Raw genomic sequence first — 22,364 nt, 5'->3', positions numbered from 1 at the left:
AAGGATTAATGAAGACATACTACTCTTTAAAAACAGAGAATCAACACGCTCAATCATCTTTCCAAGCCAATTTCCGATTCATTTTAAATGAAAAATAAAATAAATACTGAATTGTTTCAACAAATTATTTTCAAACTCTAAAATCATTTTTAATTTGCTTTTTTTCTATACTAAATATTTCAACCTATTGACATTGGCCCCTAGCTGCTGCAAGATCAGGAAACTGTCCCAAAACTTAAACGTTGATGAACTAACACTGAATGAATAATATATAAACAGTTGGGCCTGGTATACTGCTTGTTCTATATTATAAGAATTAAGTTATTGCCTTTATTTCAGTTTGAATCTCAACAAACTTGAACACTTACCAACATTTCAGTCGCCTGCGTGGCGCAGTGGTTAGAGCGTCTGCTCTAGAGTCGCGAAGTAAGGAGTTGATCCTTACGTCGCGGGTTCGAATCCCACTGTGGGACGTGGAGACCGGTCCTTCGGATGAGACTGTATAAATCGAGGTCCCGTGTCGCAGTAGGTGCTGGCACGAAAAAGATCCCTCACTGCTCAATGGCCGTAAGTGCCGAGTATAGGACAAAATTTGCAGCACTCCACCGGCAAGTTGTGGCGTCTCCATATGAGTGAAAAATTCTCGAGAGGGACGTTAAACAACATACAAACAAACTTTTCATTTTTTCCAAGCAAAACAAATAGGTGTCAATTACTGCATGCGCAAGAGTGTTAATTTTTCAATTAAGTGTTTACTAGAAACTAGGCTGTACTGCCCCAATATTACTTCAAAAGTATAGGACTTTATGTATTGTTGCATACTACCGGTTAAGATTGGAATGATGAATTTGACTATGGAGCCGAGACAAAATTCGTTGGCAAGAACAGCGCAAGATTCATTTTTTCATATAGATTGTACATTTATATCTAAGGTGCAGAGGAAAACTAGTGATCTTACTGTATTCTCGATCCACTTACGTACAAAAAAGTGAACACAAACTCCTCACCCCCCAATAAATTCAGTGCAAAAAATTTCCTATAGAAAATTATCGCTTATTATTCCTTTAATCTCGAAGCAATCAATCAGACATAAAAAAAAACAATACAAAATATAAAGAACGTTTATGCAATTGAATACATATAATGATAAGTACAGGGTGCATAAACCGGGGTCGGATGGATGCTTGTCTGAGTGGGGAGACACATTTTTGGTTTGAAAAGTATCAAGTATCGGAAACCACTGCATACACATGGACAACCTCTGTCCCATCATTCCTCTCTTCTTGGTAGATGATACGATCTGTACCGTACATAGCTGCCAGGTTCGCCGCTGTTGATTCAGAAATACCGCCATCTTGATCAAATGCGATTTCGGACAGCGTTGTTTCTACGTTTTCGCTGCTGCCCGCCTCTGTCTGGAAGTCCTGAGTGGAAATGACTTCTTCCGTAATCTGTTGCAAAATGTCGTCTGAAGTAGCTTCTATGGGAATGCTGTCTGTCGTCTGCGTTCCAGGTGGCAACGTGAAATATGTTTTACCGCCATCTGCGGTTGCTATAATAACTTGTCCTGTGGGATTTGGGTCAACTACTTGTGAGGCGTCAATCAGGCGGAGTTCTGTTGCGTTCTCAATATGTGAAGGATATTCAGCAATAACGGGACCATCGGGCTGTGTTGCGGGAATCTCATATGATGGAGAAACAATGTGTAGAATGGATCCATCTTTCTCTTGAATTGTTGTCATCTTCTTCGGAGTAAGTTGAGTATTGCTGCTTTTCTTGGAAGGTGAGACTATTGGTGTACTCACTACATGTTGATTCAATGCATTTTGATTACTGTTCATGAGTCCACCAACATTCTGAATAATAATATGTTTTCCATCGATCTCCGCGTGAATTTCATCCTCAGTGATGTGTTTTGTGTTCAAATACTTAGATGGACTGTCAGTGGATATTTCCTCCACTGGTACGGCCTGAAGTTGAACGAAATACCCATCTTCAATCTCAATAAGTCCGTGCTCTTTTACCAAATGATCCGCAAACTGTTCCTGATTTTCGTACGTGCCAAGACAAAGTTCGCACACATTTTCGTTCTCACTTTTATGGTCTTCCACTGTGTGTTTCTCCAAAGCTTCAACATCCGGAAAACTCATCATACAAATGTCACAAGTATTCAAGACACCGTCTTCATCTTCGTCCTCTTTTTCAGGTTCAAGAGCATTTTCTACTTTCAATGCCGAATTTTCTGTCACTACTACTTTTACCACCTCCTCCATTTTCTCTGTAGGGTGTGCAACAGACACGTGGTCCTTAAGCTCATTTTCACTCGGAAATTCCATTTCGCATTTGAAGCATGTAAAGGCAATATATTTCTGCTCATGAGTTGCCATGTGCTCTTTACACATTCGTTTGCTAATAAAACATTTCCCACAAGTCTCGCACTTGAAAGGCTTTTCACCAGTATGTTTGCGCATGTGCACAATCATAGCAATCTTCTGGGAGAAACAAGCTTTGCAAACGCTGCATTGGAAAGGCCTTTTGCCTGTATGACAGCGCATGTGCTGATTCAAGCTACTTAACTGATAGTACGACTTGTCACACATGTTACACTTAAAAGATTTCTTATTTAAATGCGTAAGCATATGGCGCTTCAGGTCCTCGTTTTGGTAGTACCTTTTCTTGCAAATTCCACACACGAAATTACGGACTTGTGAATGGAGGAACATGTGGCGACGGAGATGCGTGGCCTGAACAAAAGCTCTCCCACAGACCTTGCAAACAAACGGCCTCTCTCCACTGTGGATCCTCTCGTGGTTAATTTTTCCTGCCTTTTCTGTGAACCTCTTTCCACAAATGTCACAGGAGAATGGCTTTTCTCCTGTGTGCCCCAACATGTGACGACTTAAGTGGCCCATGCTTAAGAAACCTTTATCACACTCTTCACATCTGTATGTCTTTCGTTTCATCTCCTTTACATTGTGGAAAGCAATGAGGTGCTTTTTTAGAGTTTCTGGATCCTTGTATTTCTTATCACAGTACTGGCAGTCATAGTTTCGGTCCATTACATGGACATACATATGGCGCTTCAAATGACCCTGTTGGAAGAATCTCTTGTGGCAGACATCGCACTCGAATTTTCGATCCTCCACATCAGGGTGCTGTTTCATGTGATTCTGGTAAGCAGAAATTCCATTTAACACTTGATTACAGTATTGGCATTCATAAACTTTGGGTGCATTTGGATCTATACCATAAGCCAAATCTTCCTCATGCCTCTGCTCATGTTTTTTCAGGTACCTAAGAAGATGGAAACTTTTTCCACACAGGGTACACAAGAATCCATTTTCATTGTGAAACATTTGTTCATGGTCTCTCAAATGGAACTTAAAGAGGAATGTCTTATCACATTGACTGCACTTGTGTTTCTTTTCTGCATGCTTGGTATACCAATGAACTTTCATTTTCCTCTTCAGTGGGAATTTCAACTCACACTCTGGACATTTGAAGGGATTTTCTTGCGAGTGACATTCCTCTAAATGTGCGATTTTCTTAGTCAAATTCAGAGACACAACATCACAATAGTCACAGTGTAGTGGTGTTTTCCTCTTTCCTGAAGAATGAGTTCTATCTCCAAACAATGACACATCAAACTGATCAGGCTTATTTTCATTTTCTGGAGGTCCAACCCTCCCTTTCCCTATTCTTTTGTATCCATGACATTTCATCTGATGAATATGCATGTCATACTTTCTAAGAAAGTTTTTAGAACAGACTTCACAAATGAAAGACTTCTCCCCTATGTGTATCTCATAGTGTCTCTTCAGAATGGCCAGGGTTTTAAACTTCATATGACAGTCGGGACATTCCGTTCCTCTCAGTGCTTTAATTGGATTAAATGGCTCCTCTTCCTCTTCTGATTCTGGATCACCTTTCCTTCTCTTCCTTTTGACTTTCTTCAGCTTTGTCCCAGGTGGAACATCCTCTGGTCGTACAATATTCCCTGCTGCTATTTTAACATAGCCATGGATGGTGACCATGTGGTACTCCATATCCCAAGCTCTTTTAAACTTCTTTTCACATCCGTCAACTTTACATTCCACATCTTTTCTTGCATTGTGATGTTCAACATGTTTTTGAAACATGAGTTCATTTTTCATGGTTTTATCACATAACAGACATTTAATTCTACCATCCTTCATATCCTCTCTGATGTCTTCACCATCATCTTCACTGTCTTCAACCTTTTCTTTCTTGACATCTTCATTGCTCTCAGCAATATCCTTTAGATTTTCAATTGTCTGTTCAATATTATCTTCTCCTTCTATGTCATTCTTCACTTCACCTCTGTTTTCTAATTCATATGGTAAATCTGATTCATCTACCTGTGTACTATTCTCGAAAGCTATACCCTGCACATCAGCCAGAAAGTCATTATCTGTGACAGCACGGAGTTCCAACCCACCATTTTTCACATCTTCACTTTTGTTTTCAGCAACCATGCTTCCACTTGCAATTTCTGTTTCCATCTCTTTAGCAGATTCATCACCATGAGCTTCTATTTGGTGTTGATTTAATTGAAGGTTCACATGGAAAGTCTGATGACCAATCTCACAATCAAACTCCTCGTCCTTAAGATGAGAAAGATAATGTTTTTTCAGCACCTGGACACCTTGGAATTTTTTAAAGCAAACAGGACAAACTGGATTTTCCTCCAGCTCTAGGGTGATCACAAGGGGTGTCTCCATTTTCTTCCTCTTGGCCTTCTTGGGGGATTCCTGATTCTGAGACTCATAGAACTCCTCTTCATATGGCTCTCCTCCAAAACACTGGTACCAGTCCATAAAAACTGACTTCTGCTGGAATTTGGCATTTGGGATTTCTTGATCTGAAATATAACAAATAAAATGAAAGAAAAAGTGAGCAAGCTCACATACACCATGCTCCCCCAAAACTCGACAATGCAACACGTAACGAATAGCACAGTGCATTTTAAATACACAGTATAATTCAAAAAGGGGCATTACTTGTAAAAAATCATCACATCAAAACTTCTTGCATATAAGGACATTCAAATCTTTGTATGTTACAAAATTAATTTAATTGGGCTGAAGTTTCTAGATAAATAATGGAATCAAAATTTCTTGGTAATATACAAATCTATACATTTTGTCTGAAATACCTACAAAGTTTCAGGAAATTCAGTGCAGGAGTTATGCTGACAAACTGTTATTTAAATTCCTCAGTGATTTCGATTTGTTAATGAGTGTAAGTCCATGTCCAACACATGACAATTTACACATTTAAATAATTGATGGAAACAAAATTATGATGTAGTCATATGAATTTTTTTATATACTGTACTTATGAAATTATTTAAGGCAAAGCACCAGTTTGAAAGGGGGGGTGAGAACTATCCAAGATTTTGTCTGTGTGTGTGTGTGTGTGTGTGTGTGTGTTAAATCATTAATATTTTGATCTCAAAATCAATAGGGGTCATTTAAGGTCATAAAATATTTCACATAAAATTCATTACAAAAGCTGATTCCAGTGGATTTCCTTATTACCTAGCTGGAAAGTTTCTTCAATAATAGGCAAAACTCTTGGGGCAAAAATAATGGAATCGGAATTTCATGGCAATTTGACATCTACACATTGTGTCCTAAATATCTGCAATGTTTGACGAAATTCTGTGCAGAAATGTCCTCAAACAAATGTTATTATTGAGGGGGCACAAGCATATAGTAGCTATGTTTTCTATCATCAAAATTATTTGGGGGGGGGGGGGGGGGGGGGGGTGGCATTCCTCCCAGTTCCTCCGGCCATGATTAACAAATGTTGGTTTATAATGTTCAGTATGAGTCAGTCTATGATTCTATGATAGTATATTTGCCTCAAAAGGAAAGGTACATGTACTGCATGAAAGTGTGTGTTTATATGACCATATTCAGGCCAAGAACTCAATATTTGTTGCAATGGATCATGTCCACACAAGTGAGTTGATACCCATCTCAGAAATGGTATCTTATAAGTACTGCATAAAAAAAATATCCATAGACACACTTAAGTTTTCACTTATCTGCAATAATGTAGCCCTCTCCGATTTTTTTTCTCCTAAAAATATCAGATTAAAAAAAAATCGGAGAGGGCTACATTACTGCAGCTAGTTTTCACTGTATACAGGAAATGATAAGATGGGAACTAGCTAAATTCTGATATTCTCCTTTGTCCCTAAGGTGTAAACATGGTAAAATGTAGTTCAGATGCAGCATCCAATGTACATATCAGGAAAAAAAAAACCCATATAAAACGATGTTGTGTGCAGGTTTGGTTTGTACATTACATGTGATAAGCTGGAAACTGCCAAAACATTGTCCATAAACAGGATCATTCAAGCATAAAATATACTGGTATATCAAATCCAGCCTCCAAATCTTGAAGCTGACTGGCCTTGGACAATTATACATGTGTTATTACCTGCATAATGTTTATGCTCTGTTTGTATATCTTTTATGAAATACAAAAAACAGCCCTAAATGCTGTTCTTAACCAGGGTCAGTCAAGCATGTAATGTAGGTCAGATGCATTATACTTACTAGTATTCAAAGATGCATCATATCTGCAAGTTTGGTTTAGATATCCTTTCAAAACAATCATGCACTGATCTAAATGCTGGCCGTCACTTTGCATTTACATACAGAAGAATGGACACAGTGATTCCATTAACAACAAATACCCCCCCCCCCCAACTTCACAAATACAGTAAAACCTCATTATCTTGAACACAATGGGACCAAGAAGAAACTTTAAGGTATCCTAGGGTTTGAAATATTGAGGGTAAATTATCTAAAAGAAATGTGGTTTGAACTTCCAGATCACATTGGCTTATCCATGTTATTCAAGATACTGTGGTTCGAGATATAGTTCAACTGTATATAACTAGAGGTACTGTGAGCACTGAGCTCACAAAATGATACTCCCCACCTCCCATATGTTTATAATGGCAAAGTCCATGTTTTGCTATGGGAGACCCGAAGTAAGTTTCCGATCAAAAAGTAGAATAGGAGGTGCACAATAGCACTATGTAATTTAATACAGATTCTGTGAAGTATCATTAAATTTTGTTCAGTGGTATAGGAGGAGTTACTGATGAGAGATGGATACTCCTAAAAGCTCAATATTATAGAAAAAAAATGGCAGTGTCTATGTTCTATTGGAAACCCAAAATATGTGTCCAATCAAAAAGTTAAGTAGGAGGTGTACAATGGCACTATGTCTCACTAAATTTTATAGAGTGGTATAAGAGGAGTTATGGATAAGAGATGTGTATCCCAAAGCATAACGGACGGACGGACACCCCCATCACTATAAAAATACATCTGTAGCAAATCATCCACTTGAATTTCATCATATCTTACCTATACAAAATTGCCATATTAATGTAAATTTATGCTATTAATCAGTGCCTGAAAAGCCTTACAAACTTGAATATCAGTCATACCTGAACAGTAAGCCACAAAGAGATTCTTCAGCTCCGTTCTGTCCCCTAGGAACTGAAGCCCTTTAGTAGACCCAGTGAATCCGAAATCCTCCAGCCCCATCACAGAGGAAAGAACAAGGCTCTCCACACCAACAGAGGACAGATCAGACACCTATGGGGGAATTTCAGAATTTTATTTTTAAAGGTGAAACAAAATTTTTTTTTCCAGAAAGTAAATGGGACTGGGTAGCAGGCACTGTCTCACAGCCTTTTTTCAGCCTTCTCCCTAGTTATATTTCAAAAATAATTCATCAAAATAATTCATCAAACATCTATTAAAGATATTTCTAATGCATAACATGATAGGTGTACACATAACATTACAATCTATGATCTCTAGAAGTTTCAATGCTGTCATTGTAGACTGCTGGGTTGGTACTTAATGTTTTCATCAAAAGGCAAAAAACGTGTTTTACCATTGTAACTGACTAAAGTGTTGAGTGAAAATTATTACAGGCTATTTAAAATTATTGTGCACCTCCTATATACCAATTCGTAAGTAAAACACATCCTACCAAGCTTTGTAGCTGTTTTTCTACAATCTTCCAGATGAACTTGGAGTGCTCTCCCTTCTGAGAATCTTTCAACATCTCACCTACACACCAAAGAAAAGATTGTACTAAAAAATCTATATATACCTCAAAATTTCAAATATTTTATCTTATCTAAAGATAATATATATTATATTAAAATAACCTAAAAAAGAAAACATACATGTATGTATTGAATAATATATACGAGTACAGATAAAAGTTTTCAATTTTACAGCAAGGAAATTAGAAATAGTTACATTTATTAAAAACCTGAAAATAGTTATTCAGCTGGAAACTCTATATAGTGTATGCTCATTGAATAAAAATCCTTAATATGATGATACTTGGAATCTGTCCTCACCCCTGTTGTTTAAGACTTGATTGAGAAACTCCTCGGTGAAGCCAACCCTCTCCTCGAGGAACTTGACCCCTTTCTCTGAGCCGTTATACTGGAAGGTGTACCCCCTCAGCCAGTTTGTTATAAGTAGCACGTCAATTCCAGCTTCCTTTAAGATATTCACCTGTAAAAAATATTCTATTTTTACCTAAGGGACACACCTCTATTCTTTGTCTATTTATAACCATTGTGTGTCTATTTATAACCATTATGTGAAAAGGAAGTGAAGCATTTGCTTTATGACTTTGTTTATTTTTGTGACATCAATCTCTATTCGGTGTTATGTTTTAATTCATAAAATAACAAAGAGCTTCCAAACGCTCTTTAAAATTAGTCATCTTCTTAATATTTAACAAAAGATGTTGGATAAATAATCATCAGCCAAAAGATTTAGTCCATTTTGCAACTGAGCAACAAGTAAACTTACAAATAGGTATTTTAAAACCATATAATAAAATTGGTCCAATAGCATTATCAGAATTACCAGGGTCAGTAACTGAGGTTGAACGGACTCCCACACTCGACTCTTCTCAAGATTGTCCTCATCCCCCTGTTCTGTGTCATATGCCCCCCTCTCCTGATCAGCTTTCAGTTTTCTTTTCCTCCCTCTTTTCTTTGGGGTCCTTTGAGGAGTGGATATTTGACCATGATCTTCTGGGGTGGATCCAAGATTCTCTTCACTCCCTGACTGCTTTTCTTTGGTGGATCCACTGTTTATATCATCTGATAGAGGAATCTTTCTTGGTCTGCCCCTCTTTCTTTTTACATCTGTTTCTGCTGTAGCAACTGTCAAGAAAATCAATTTTCATAAATTAACATAAATTCATGAATCATAAACAGCTATGAGTCTGTAAAAATAAAAAAAAAAACATATCCTGATATCTTTCTATAAAGAATATGTTCCAAACAAACATTATTAAATGTCTTCAGTTCAAGATTCAGATATTTTTTTCATTCTCCCAATTGCGATCCAAGTGATAGACTAGTCTACTTTCCAATAAACATTTAAAAGAGAATCTATTCATGAAGCGGTACAATACTAAAAACACATAGTTATTGCCATCTTGAATGTAAAATGGCTTTATAGAACAAGACACTTTACCATTTACTGATTTGTCTGGTGATGATTTTGGAGACTGTGTACTTTCTTTCACTTCTTCTTCTTCTGATGAACTTTCACCTTCAGTATCTGCATCACCTGACCTCTTGACCTTCTTTCCTGTTACATATGAGGCATACTTCTGGTTTGGTTTCGGAGTTCTTAGACTCCTTCTGCCATTTCTGGAAGCCATTTAATCTGAAGGAGACCAATATCATATTTTGTTTTCAATAACATTTTAACTACTCTTGTAAGAATAACCTGGAAATAATAAAAATAAAGATTCCTTGTAAACTATTAAACTACTGTTTTTGTGGTTCATAAACATATCCCAACAATTAAATTAGAGAATGACCCTGTAGGCAAAGCAACTTTACATGCTCTGCTTGCATGAGGATTGAGTATTTAAAAAAATAATAAATGCAGATCATTGTATGAACATTACCTATATGAAATGATTACTCTATATGTCAATGATCACATATTTTGAAGAAGTACATGTACATTAATTATTCATTATCAACATCGTCTGGCCAACTTTAAAATAATTTTGTTTACCTTCTCCCGACTCAGGATGAAAAAATTGGGTCAGTAGGTAGGTGAGAAATTCTTTTCCCCAGAAATTTTCAAAAATCTATGCTGAATTTTCAAAAATGCATGAAAAAATAATGGCTTCCTGGAAGTTGAAAAAGTTTTGAGTTAGGCCATTTTTAGCCAGTCGGTCAGGAGAGGCCCCGGGCAACCAAACAATTTTTTAAAGATGGCCTCACCACAATGAAATGGTACTTATGCATTTTTCTGTCAAGTACTTGAGGATATACTGACATTATGTTGCATGTAAAAAAGAAATGTTCACATGATATATGTGTTCTATGAGTTCTGTTTAAAAACATTAATTAATGGTTCTGAAAAAGAAAAAAAAAATGAAAGGTGTGTGTGAGCTGGGGTAAAGCCATAGGGAAATCTATGATATTTACAGATAGTTCCTCTTCACAAGTAAAATATCGCTATAATGAGAAGCAATATCATCCCCAATATGGAAAAAACCAATATGAAATAAGATATACATCGATAATTCTTTTTATAGACACGTGTGAAGAATGTGTATATGTGATTTTTTTAAATAAATATTTTCCGTTCGAAACCGAGTCTTCCTGTGTCAATAGTATCCGACGTTCCTTGAAATTTGGCACTTATTTGAATATTAGCTCAAAATATCTATGAAAAGTGAACAAAATAACATCTTAAACTAAGAATTTATTAAAAGATAGTGACAATATTCTTGAAAACAAGCTACATATATTAAGGGATGATAAATTCGGAAAAAATGGCGGACCCGGTTCAAGATGGAAAATATGTTAATGAACTGAATTTTGGAAACATTTCAACTTTACACATTGCAATAAAAAGTGTGTACTAATACACTTAAACTATAGATAAACTGAGGTACAAAAGAGTTTGCAACAACACAAAGGTAAATACTTACATTATTTCAACTTTGACATACGTAAATCGTGACCCGGATGACAATATTTGTCTTTTCCGGTTTTTATAAGTAACAAAATGAAAGTTGTCCGTTTTAATCCGGAACTTTGCGAAAAATAAAATACACTGTAAATCTTTTTTAAAAAAATTATTATACCCGATTTAAAAAAAGTGAAGAAGAAGAAGGAAAAATAGCTTTATATATCAATATTTCAGAAATAATAATTAATTCATCAAAGTTTACATTTATTAAACAAAATTAAATTCGATATTGAGGTAGGAAGAAATATAAATATACGTTTTTATATAAATGTTTCTTTATTTATTTAAGGAATGGCACAAAGAAACAGCCCATGAAATTAAACATAAATCTCATCCTCATAAAAAGTAAGTTATAAGCACTAACTAGAGTTCTGATATAAATAAAGATATACATTAAAATAAATGATTAAATAAGACAAGACACGTTTTTATGAAAACTAGAAGCATAAAAACTTATTTTCAGACATTGATCTCATTTTGGATAAGAGATGCTTTTAAAATTCTTTTTACAACAGTTTTTGACTCTATTTCACAATTTCTGGGGACAAAAAAAATCAATCTACTGGATCTAGTTGTTAGAGATAGTTATATTCTTGTAGAGTTTTGTGAAAAATTATCAGATAAATAATTAGGACATTTATCATGAAAAATATTGAAAACATGGATGAGACGAAGTTGAGAAACTCTATTAAAGACATAAAAAACAACATTTTTTAAATTCTTCAAACGTAATTCTCTCCCTTGGATGACTATTGAGATTAAAATTAATTACTTTGTTTGGTCAACCCCATCCCAACTTTCTCCCTACCGTATTTATGATTTATATTGTTGTGCATACAATTTTTAACCACGAGAGTAAAATCCGACACAAACAGGACAAGGCATAACAAAATGTAAATAAACTGAATAGCATTTCAAGGTTATTGTTACATTAAAAGTTTAGACTTTATCAAATTAAACTTATCTATAACAACATACATAATGTTTGAAATTTATTTGAATCATGGCAAGGTTAACCACATATACATCAAAATATATATATATGTGTGTGTGTTTGAACATAATGTTTACTTGGGGGGGGGGGGGATTCTATAAACAAATTAGAAAATGACCTAGGGAGGGGGGATCTCAGTTTATATATGATGGTTTTAAGAAAACATTTGAAAAATAATTAAATTTTTATTTGGAAAGGAGTAAGCATTGACTGAAGGTGATGTAATTTATCGGCCAGGTTTATAAAAAAGGCTTATATCATGAAAACATCTGGAGATGTAGAATGAAATGCTTAAAAACAAACAAACAAACAAAAAAGAACCTCCAAAAAGAGCAAAACACCCCCCCCCCTTAAACAAACAAACATTAACTTTGTCTATAGATTTGAACCCCATGTTCGCGAAAATTTTCGTGCAGAATTCCTCATTCATCTATTTAAAAAATACAGAGATACAGAGGATATAGGTGAAGAAAGTTATAATTAATTATAAACCCTTCATTGATCGATCGATCATCATTTCAATATTACTTTTGATTGATGTATAGTAAAATGTATATAACTATTTAACATCGAATGGCGAGAATCTTCCTAGCTATCATAAAATATATATACATGTACATGAAATCAGCAACATGGTTTCAATCTGCAGATGACCGAAGTAGGGGTGTACCAAAAAAATATTAAAACCCCCAGTAAAAAAAATAGCAATGATAATTTGTCATTACGAAATCAACATAATTTAATCAAGGGGATGCCCCAATGAAATAATGAAAATGATAGCAACTGAAAAACAAAAACGTGAATCAACTAAGATTGGCGGAGATAGTCATTGACATCATCAAACATCAGAGAATTATGAGGGCTGCCTACATCTGTGGTTTGATGTGACATTCTTAATGTTTCTTTAGCTGTCAGAGATTTTGATGTATGTATCTTATTGTATTTTACGCAATTGTCTAAAATTAATCTTTGAAATTTATATAAAATGCAACACGTTCGACAGAGATTGTAGGTTACGACATATAAAACCGTGAAAATTTTACAGGTGGGACATTAGAAGGAAGTTCTGCACAAGTCAGAGTCGGGTCTTGGGTTGACTGAACAGGGGTCATATTTATTGTGGTTTTGATATTACTCTGTGTTTCACTTCCAGTCGTCATGAATCTCGGATTATGTGTTTTAGTTGCTATGACCTGGACGTATGCTCTAGCTTGTAAGTCTTTAATGATTAAATTTCTTTCTTTTTTTAAATTTCTATTAAAGGTTCGTTGAAAAAATTAATCAGTCCAATATTTTCAGTAATTAAATAAAAAGAATTTATTAAGTCACTTTAAAATAATGTTTGTTTGCCCTCTCCCGACTCAGGATGAAAAAAAAACGGTTCGGTAGTAAGAAATTTTCCCCCCAGAAAATTTCAATGCTGAATTTTCAAAATCTATTATTCAGAATGCATAAAAAATTGCTTCCTGGAGGTTAAAAAAGTTTTGAGTCAGGCCATTTTTAGCCAGTCGGTCGGATCGAGAGGGCAACCAACCAATAAAGATGGCTTTAATCGAAAGAAAAAAAAATAGTTGAAATTAGAAAGAGAGAGAGAGAGAGAGAGAATATATATATAATCGTTGTAAAATTATAATTTTCAAATTATGTACTGCATGAAAATGTTTTTATCACATTAATGATTTAGGGAGAGACAAATGATCTGATAAAATATAAGGTGTCCTAATTTATAATACATGTTTCATTGTTAAATTACAGACACTAATTACCCAGACCCTGAATGCCCACCAAAAGATGCAGTGAAATGTAACCCCCGATTCGATGTTCCCTGCCAATCATCCAAGGACTGTAGAGGAAAAAGGATATGTTGTCCTGATGAAGGAGGTCATCCGGTTTGTGCCACCCGCCGTCCCGGAACTTGCCGTCGGGTGAGATCCCGGCATTGTGGGTACCGGAACACGGATACAACTGAGTGTTCCAGGGACGAGCACTGTCCGTTACCCGCTAGATGTTGTATAAATGCCCAATGCAAAAGAACGTGTCAGTCAGGGACCGACCTTATTTATACTCGCGGATACTTTGGTTAGAGAGTTCAAAGGTCAAAGTTCAATTTTTATAGTGAAGGACACATTGGTACTATAATCAATGATAATAATATATTTATTACTTTCAATTGTATGACATTGATGAATCGGATTAATTTAAGAGACAAAGGCTATTCTAAGGGAGAGATTATTCTGAAGAAGGAAATTGATCAAACATTTTTTTTTTTAAAGTTTGATGGATGTTAAGATGTGGTTCTAATTTACATATATTATTTGGTGAATAAATCAATATGCAATGATCTTTAACATTATTAATCGTCATTTAAAAATATGTGTTATAATGTACATTTAAGTTTTGTAATTCAATAAATACAAAATTATTTCTAAAAAAAAAAAACCTATTATAGGGCTAAACTTATAATTATAATTTTTTTTTATCTCACCTAAGCCGAAGGTTTAAGTGAGCTTTTCTGATCAAAATTTCTCCTTTGTCTGTAGTTGTCGTCATTAACTTTTTACAATTTCATCTTCTTCTCCAGAATCACTGGGCTAATTTCAACCAAACTTGCCACAAAGTATCCTTGGCTAAAGGGGATTCAAGTTTGTTCAAATGAAGGACCACACCTTCTTCCAAGGGGAGATAATTACGAATTAGTGAAAAATTAATGGCATCGTCTAAAAATCTTCTTTTCAAGAACTAGTGGGCCAGAAAATATAAAACTTATGTGGAAGCATCCTCAGGTAGTGTAGATTAGGTTTTGTTCAAATCATGACCCCACGGGTTAGGGCGGGCTGCAATGGGCAATCAAAATTTTACGAAGGAATACATAGGAAAAATCTTTATAAATCTTCTCAAGAACAGCAAAGCCATGATTTGTCATATTTATATGGAAGCATCCTCAGGTAGTTTGTTCAAATCATGATCCCAGGGGGTAGGGTGGGGCCACAATGGACGATCAAAATTTCACATAGGAATACATAGGAAAAATCTTTTAAAATCTTCTTCTCAAGAACAACAAAGCCATGATTGGTCATATTTATATGGAAGCATCCTCAGAGAGTGTACATTGACATTTGTTCAAATCATGACCTCAGGGGGTTGGGTGAGGCCAAAATCGACGATCAAAGTTTTACATAGGAATACATAGGAAAAATCTTTAAAAATCTTCTTCTAAAGAACAACAAAATCATGACTGGTCATATTTATACGGAAGCATCCTTAGGTAGAGCAGATTCAAGTTTGTTCAAAACAAGACACCGGAGGGTAGGCTGGTACCACAATGGATGACCAGTTCACATTGGAATGCATAGTAAAAATCGTCTTCTCAAGAACAGCAAAGTTATGATTGGTTATATTTGTATGGGTGCATTATCAGGTAGTGTAGATTCAAAGTTAAAATCATGACCCCCGGGGTAGGGTGGGACCACAATGGACGATCAAAGTTTCAAATAGGAAAAAATAGGAAAAATCTTCTCAAGAACAGCAAAGCAATGATTTTTCATATTAATATGAAAGCACCGTCAGGTATTAATCATTAAAAATCCTTTTCTCGAGAAGAACAAAGCCATGATTAGTCATATTAATACAGAAGCATCCTCAGATAGTGTAGATTCAAGATTGTTCAAATCAATCAATAACCCCAAGTAGTGGGGGGGGGGGGGCGGGGGGGGATAGAAGATAAAACATAGGAAGTTTGTTCAAATCATGCCCCCCCCCCCCTTTAATAGGTTGGGACCACTTATATTATTAAACTATTTAATAATGAACTGATTTCTCGTTTTTCCTAGCCAAAGTGCTCAGGTGACCGATGTAGCCCATGGGTTTCTTGTGTTATTTGTTGTCTTTATATGAAACTTAAATATATATATATATAAGTTTAACAGTAATTTTGTTGTTCTTGAGTAGAAAATTTCCATAAAGATTTATGTAAACCTTTTTTAACAATGTTTATGTTTGTAATAATAATTGTATTGAGAGTCATATCGTAATGTATGGTACATTTTTTTTTCACTCTGTCATGCATGCAAAGAACGTGGGTTGATAAGGCGCAGAATATGCCAAAAGCTTTGGGTGTATAAAATTCAAGTTTCAGGTTGTAAACTGAAGGAAAATATTCATATTATTAATTTGTATGAAATTATAACAAACAACACCATTCTGCGGAAAAATTCTATCTGCAAAAATTCTACTATGGTAAAAAAAAAATTGCATTTGTGGTTTTTGTGGGGATTACTCCAGAATGAAGAAGAATCCCAAGCCTCAGTTTTCTCTTGGGACTGAAGTTTTTACCACTGAGCCATGCAAATCATAACAGCTATATTTGCCTTCTTGTTTATGATTTTACCCTTATATAAATGGACTTCAAATATATCATAAAGCTACGAATGTTGTATTATATAATAAAAGTGTGTTTTCACAGTATTAACTAATGGGTCCTTATAATTCACATTTTTTTTTAAACTGAAGAACCTATATTTTTCAAGCATACTTTAAAATTAGGGAGCGAAGATCTACTCATATGAAAACTAGTTGCTATAGTATTGGGACATGGCCAGTTTTGCCCCCCCCCCTTTTTTGTGTTTGTGTACGTATGCTATTTCATAGAAGCATATTTTAAATACTTATGAGATTGTAGCAATTGTGAATATACAATAATGTTAACAGCAAGACATATATCAAAGAAAATGATTGATATTGAATTTTTTTTTCTTTCTTATTTGTCAAGACATAAACTCTTTTCTTGCTTATACGCCCATGTTCTTATGAGCAGAGGTGTGGATCATGAGCTAAAACCCCCTTTTAGAGAGAGATAGAAAGAGTTCGAGAGTTCTTGTATTTTGGTATACATATGAAACGAATAATGAACTATATAGATAAATCAAATAAAGGTTCGGTAACTCTAATATTTATGTATCTTAAATTCATAGACGTTATCTCTCTTTCATAATAAAAATCGGGGGGGGGGGGGGTATAAAAGTATTCAGTACGCAGATCGAGTCCTCGTATTTTTAATGAAAGGCTCTTTCTAAGTGCCTGGGATCATTTGGAAAGGTTCAAATACCATTAATTTATTTTATTCTTATATCGCCGAGGATTTTAAAATGTTGAATTTACATGTACCATCAGGAAGTAAACAAGATTCAAAACTTCGGAAATTTTATAAAAAGTATTACATGTACTACTTCATTGGAAATAAATTTTTTTTTATGAATTAATGTGACAGAATGGGTCATTATATTAGAATTTTCCAAGATAAACATAAAATTGTAAAGTAGCTTTCATATATCATATACATATATACAATGTGCATGATGTACATGTTAACTATAACTAAGCAACATGAATTAGGCCTGTAAAATATCGGATAATTTATTTTCATGATAGACCCCAAAGACCATGAAGAAAGGGAGCTATAGCCGAACATTTGTTTATAGATAAGGGTCCCGTTTTACAAAAGAACTTAAGACTAAGACTAAAGTGTAATTCTACGGGTAGCCTATTAAGTTCCATCTTACATTAATTTGATGTAAGATTGATTAATTAGAAAATGGTTTTATATTTTTTATAAAAATATTTCTATAGACAGATATTTTTGAGCCATCAATTCTTAATAGAATCATTAATTTTGCAAGGTTTTGCCATCAACTTAAGTTTTTGGTATTAGTCGTAAGCTCCTTAGTAAAACGGGTCCCAGGTGTCGAAAAATGACAACCCAACCCCCCTCCCCCCAATTTATATGATTCTGTGCATAAATATATATTTATAATTATGCACATGCATTCTAATTACAATCTATAAAAATTCAGTGGTATCAAGGAAGGCGGGGGTGGGGTGGGTGCTGACCCTCACTTTTGCTTCTTTATGGTCGAAGTGAGAAAGCCCCCCCCCCCCCCCCCCAACCTTCTCCTTACATTTTCGAGTTTGGGCAGTTTTTTTTCTTTTTTCTTGTCATTTGAAGCTTTCAGGCACTTCTTGAATCTTCTCCTTTCTTGCTTTTCTTTCTTTCTTTCTTTTTTTTTTTTTTAAATATTTATTTATTTTCTGCTCCTTATTTATTTTCTGGCTGCCCCCTCCCCTTTAGATCTAGGAACGAAGAGTTGTAGATCCGCCAACTATACACAAATATTTTGATCACGTGACAAATAAGCGGAAGTAAAAGAAAAACCAAGTGCGTTGTCAAACCTACTTGTGTCAAGTGTTATCTTCCTATTAAATCCTAGTAATTAGTGTGACACAGTAGAATGTTCGGATGTAATTATCTAGCTCAAGTTATAATGTCAGATTAAAAGACTGGAGTTAAGAAATGAACCCTTAATTTGAAATGGAATCGGGTAAGTTTCTTTTTCCATCTGTGAAGTCTGTGCTTGGAAGTTTGAATATTTTTATGGAGCCTGGAGCTATATACAGTGATTAATCTAATGAGGCCTATTAAATTATAAATATATAAGAAAATTCATTTTTTTCCTACTTAAATGAAAGAAAGTTGAGATGATTATGAGTGAACTGTATGAATGAAGTAATGTTTGGATTTTTCGAATTTCCTCAGTTGATTATTCATGCACCTTACATGTAGGTGTTGGTGCCGAAATTTGTTGACATAAGCGACAAACAAACAAAAGATGGTTCCATACCACTATGATGCAGGTACAAAAACAGTATTTTGCAGTTGTCTTTTACAAGATTATCTTTTGTTATTATAAAATAGCACCACGATACTTTTATAATGGTAACTGATATTGGGTGATTATATCAGGACTACAGGAGTTAGTCTGTAGTCCTAAATAACAAATGAAGATTTAATTATCATGTATATATAGACTTCATAATATACATCATGATACGGGTTTTTGGTTTACTGGTTACATACTGTACTGTATTACGTGTACCATGCATAATTATGAAAAAAATGTGCATTGTCAGTCTACCCTTTCCAAGGAGGAAATGCAGGGCTCAACACTAAGGCACATCCACCCAGCTGAGTCTGCTAATTGGGTAAAGACTGACTGATCATATGGAAAAAATAAATGTGAACCTTATCACACTAGGTATGTGGGGTCTGCAACAGAAGACTTCCTGATCTAGTTCTGTCATCATTATATGTCTTCTTCAATCAGTTATTGAAGTCAAGGTCAAGTCAAGGAGTTATTGACAAACAACACTTTTTTTCCCCCAAACAATCAATTTAATTTTAATCAACAAAATGAAACATCTAAAAGCTGCGAATAAATATTTTGTGAAGTTTGATCAGGGCTAGTGGTTGAAGGGTCAGGTCCAGTAAAAAATGTTTGAAGTAGCTCGTCTGGTCTATATCTGCTGAATAATGTGTTTTAAGGAGTTGTAGAATAATACTTATAATTTCAGCTTTCTCTATACATTGAGTGATTATTACGTTGGCTCCATTCATTAGAACTAGGAAGCAAATATTTTATAGGGTTAATTAATTTGTATAAAGAAGGACATAAAAAAAATTTTGAATGCACGAGCTTGCAAGTATGCCTATATGCACCCATTATTGTATGAACACACATTACAGCACTACTTAACAATTAATTAAATTCTAAATACTTTAAAATCAATTATTTTTGAGTGATCAAATTTTCGTGGTTTGAAGAAAAATTACTGCTTTGAGGGGGTTTTGAATTTGTAGTTCAAGGAGAATCATTGTATTGTTACAGTAGTACGAAATTTTAAGGTTTTATGGGAGATATGAATTTATGGATCTCTTCATCATGTTCATACTACAAAAACAATAAAAATTTAAAACCCACAAAAATAAGTGATTTCACAAAATTATTAATTAAGAGCTAAGCAATACTTCATAATGCAGAAAAATTATGAATCAGATATTTAAGTTTAATACCAGAATTCCTGTGCTATAATTGATAAGCTGTACACCAACATATTCTGCTTACAAGTGTGTGTGGAATTGTCTTGAATTTTTTTTTTTTTGGGTTTCTTTTATCATGATTGTTTACTAATGGATTTGATCATCATAGCCATGTCTTAATTAATGAGCCATGATGTTGAACAGAATGTGTAGTTCTGAATTTCCAGTAGAGAACCTAATGGCCTGCATTCTCACTCCTCTTCATCTTAAACATGTTAAAGTCTGGTTTGTATATATATTAAATGCAGCTGCTTTATACAGACCAGGCTGATTGCATGTTTTTATTATCTTAATTAAAATAACATGCAGGCAGGAATGTAACTAAGTACAAGCATTCTCCACAAATATTCAGAGAAGGGAATAATAAAACTCTAAAACTAGCAGATAGAAATCTAATTATTTTTAGACACAACCACAAAATAAATATATTGTAGCACATGGTAACATGAAACTACACAGTCATATATCTTAAAAATTGTTTGCAAGAAGGCTGGATGATTTTAAGAAGGAAGAATGTGTTCTTCTAAAGCAGATAATTGCCCCTGTCATGTGAAAAAATGTTTAAAAGTACATTTGAATTAACATGATAAACATGATAAAGTTCAGGATTTGATTCATTCTTTGGAAAAGCATGCAAGATATCAGGATATAATGAATTGTGTGTACCCAGTATAGTCTGGGCATTGTGATCTCTCTACATGTACTCTCAATACACTAATACATGCATGTATATTGAAAACACTTTTAATAAACAGTTTGAAGTATAATTAAAGTTTATATTTGACACTGAGTTCTATAAGCTTGATCATGTTGATGCATAGTTTACACGAGCACACAAATGTAGTACTGATGAGAGAAAAGCATGAAACTTTTCCAGTTTGAAATACATGTAAATTAAAAAAAAAAGTGACCTAGAAGACACAAAAATATTTCTCTCAAAGCAGTATATTTATGCTAAATTGCTAGAGGACAAGAAATTTTTCACTCCTGACAGAGTTTAAATTGTTTACTTGACTGTTGCAGTTTTGTTTCAGTTGACTGATATTGCTAGTTCACATGTACTAGAAAATTTACTTTGACTTTTCAGACTGACTAGACAATGGAATATATCTCCTGACTATATGCAATACATATATATATATATATATATATATATATATATATATATATATATATATATATATATATATATATATATATATATATATATATATATATATATATATAGATAGATAGATAGATAGATAGATAGATAGATAGATAGATATAGATATATAGATAGATATATTCTGTGTTCATAAAAAAAATTTAAAAAAAAAAAAAAAACATAGGTTCATTATCCCTCTTTACACTCTTGCAAAATTTTGCTTTAATGCTTATGATTTTCAAAGAGATGATGTAACCCATATCAAAAAATAATACATAAAAGTATATTTTTAATATATTTTTAATACAATCATTTTCGTATTGTTTAAAATTAATACAGAAAAAATATATTATTTTTGTATCACCAACAAATAGGTAGATTATTTTTGTATTAAAATCTGACTTTGATTTTTTACAGGGTATTATTTTTGTATTTTTTGGGACTTAGATTATTTTCAGTATATCATTTTTGTATTTTTGTGGACTTAGTTTTTTTCAAGTGTATTTTTTCTGTATTAAAATTGAACTTAGTAATTTTACAGAAAATTACATACAGTTAATCTGTATTATTTTTGTATTAAAATTGAACTTAGTAATTTTACAGAAAATTACATACAGTTAGTTTGTATTATTTTTGTATTAAATTTGGACTTAATAATTTTTCAAAAAATACTATACAGTCAGTATGTATTTTTTTTATATTTATTTTGGACTTAGTGTTTTCTTTTACTGAAATTTGTATTTCTTTGAACTTAGGAAAATTTACAGAATGTCCTTGCAATAAGTCTGTTGGAATTAATATTTTTTCTCAGATTTTATTAATTAAGACCACTGCTATAAAGGTTGCTTTTATACTATTTACATTTAATTGCTATTTAGAACAGAAAACTTCAGTAGTTTAAATTTGTTAACTAAACAATTTCATTTTTAAAACATGTCTTTACTAGGTGTGAAATTGTCATTTGGAAAGAGATAGATACGTCTGAGGGGACACCTGTGCTGTACATGATACTTGTAAACACGCGGTAAATTTTGAAGTTTCAGAGCTTCAGACTTTCTTTTTGTGTTGAAAATTTTACAGCGTGTTTACAACCGAGTGTTTACAACTATCGCCAACAGCACAGGTGGCCACCTGCAGGCTAACAATAGACGAGTACATGTTATACTACTCAAAGAAATAACATGATTTACCCGTGAAAACACA

At 33.9% G+C, this 22,364-nt stretch overlaps 2 protein-coding genes across 2 annotated transcripts; one reads left to right on the top strand and one right to left on the bottom strand.

Moving 5' to 3' along the window:
• Nucleotides 1–1,046: 1,046 nt before the first annotated feature.
• On the bottom strand, nucleotides 1,047–9,756 carry LOC133195902 (zinc finger protein 91-like). The gene is made up of 6 exons (XM_061331880.1): nucleotides 9,567–9,756; nucleotides 8,949–9,250; nucleotides 8,429–8,588; nucleotides 8,050–8,129; nucleotides 7,496–7,646; nucleotides 1,047–4,882 (listed from the first exon to the last, which is right to left on the bottom strand). The coding sequence occupies exons 1-6, from the start codon at nucleotides 9,754–9,756 to the stop codon at nucleotides 1,224–1,226; spliced, it is 4,542 nt and encodes a 1,513-aa protein (XP_061187864.1). The 3' UTR covers nucleotides 1,047–1,223.
• A 3,355-nt stretch (nucleotides 9,757–13,111) lies between these two features.
• LOC133195916 (antileukoproteinase-like) lies at nucleotides 13,112–14,348 on the top strand. The gene is made up of 2 exons (XM_061331899.1): nucleotides 13,112–13,297; nucleotides 13,840–14,348. The coding sequence occupies exons 1-2, from the start codon at nucleotides 13,243–13,245 to the stop codon at nucleotides 14,166–14,168; spliced, it is 384 nt and encodes a 127-aa protein (XP_061187883.1). The 5' UTR covers nucleotides 13,112–13,242; the 3' UTR covers nucleotides 14,169–14,348.
• Nucleotides 14,349–22,364: the final 8,016 nt, after the last annotated feature.

Source organism: Saccostrea echinata, unplaced genomic scaffold, assembly GCF_033153115.1.
Source record: "Saccostrea echinata isolate AGI-Se365-2 ecotype Australia unplaced genomic scaffold, CSIRO_AGI_Sech_v1 ptg000029l, whole genome shotgun sequence".
NCBI lineage: Eukaryota > Metazoa > Mollusca > Bivalvia > Ostreida > Ostreidae > Saccostrea > Saccostrea echinata.
The sequence above is the reverse complement of the archived record's forward strand: the minus strand, read 5'-3'. Positions and strand labels throughout refer to the sequence as shown.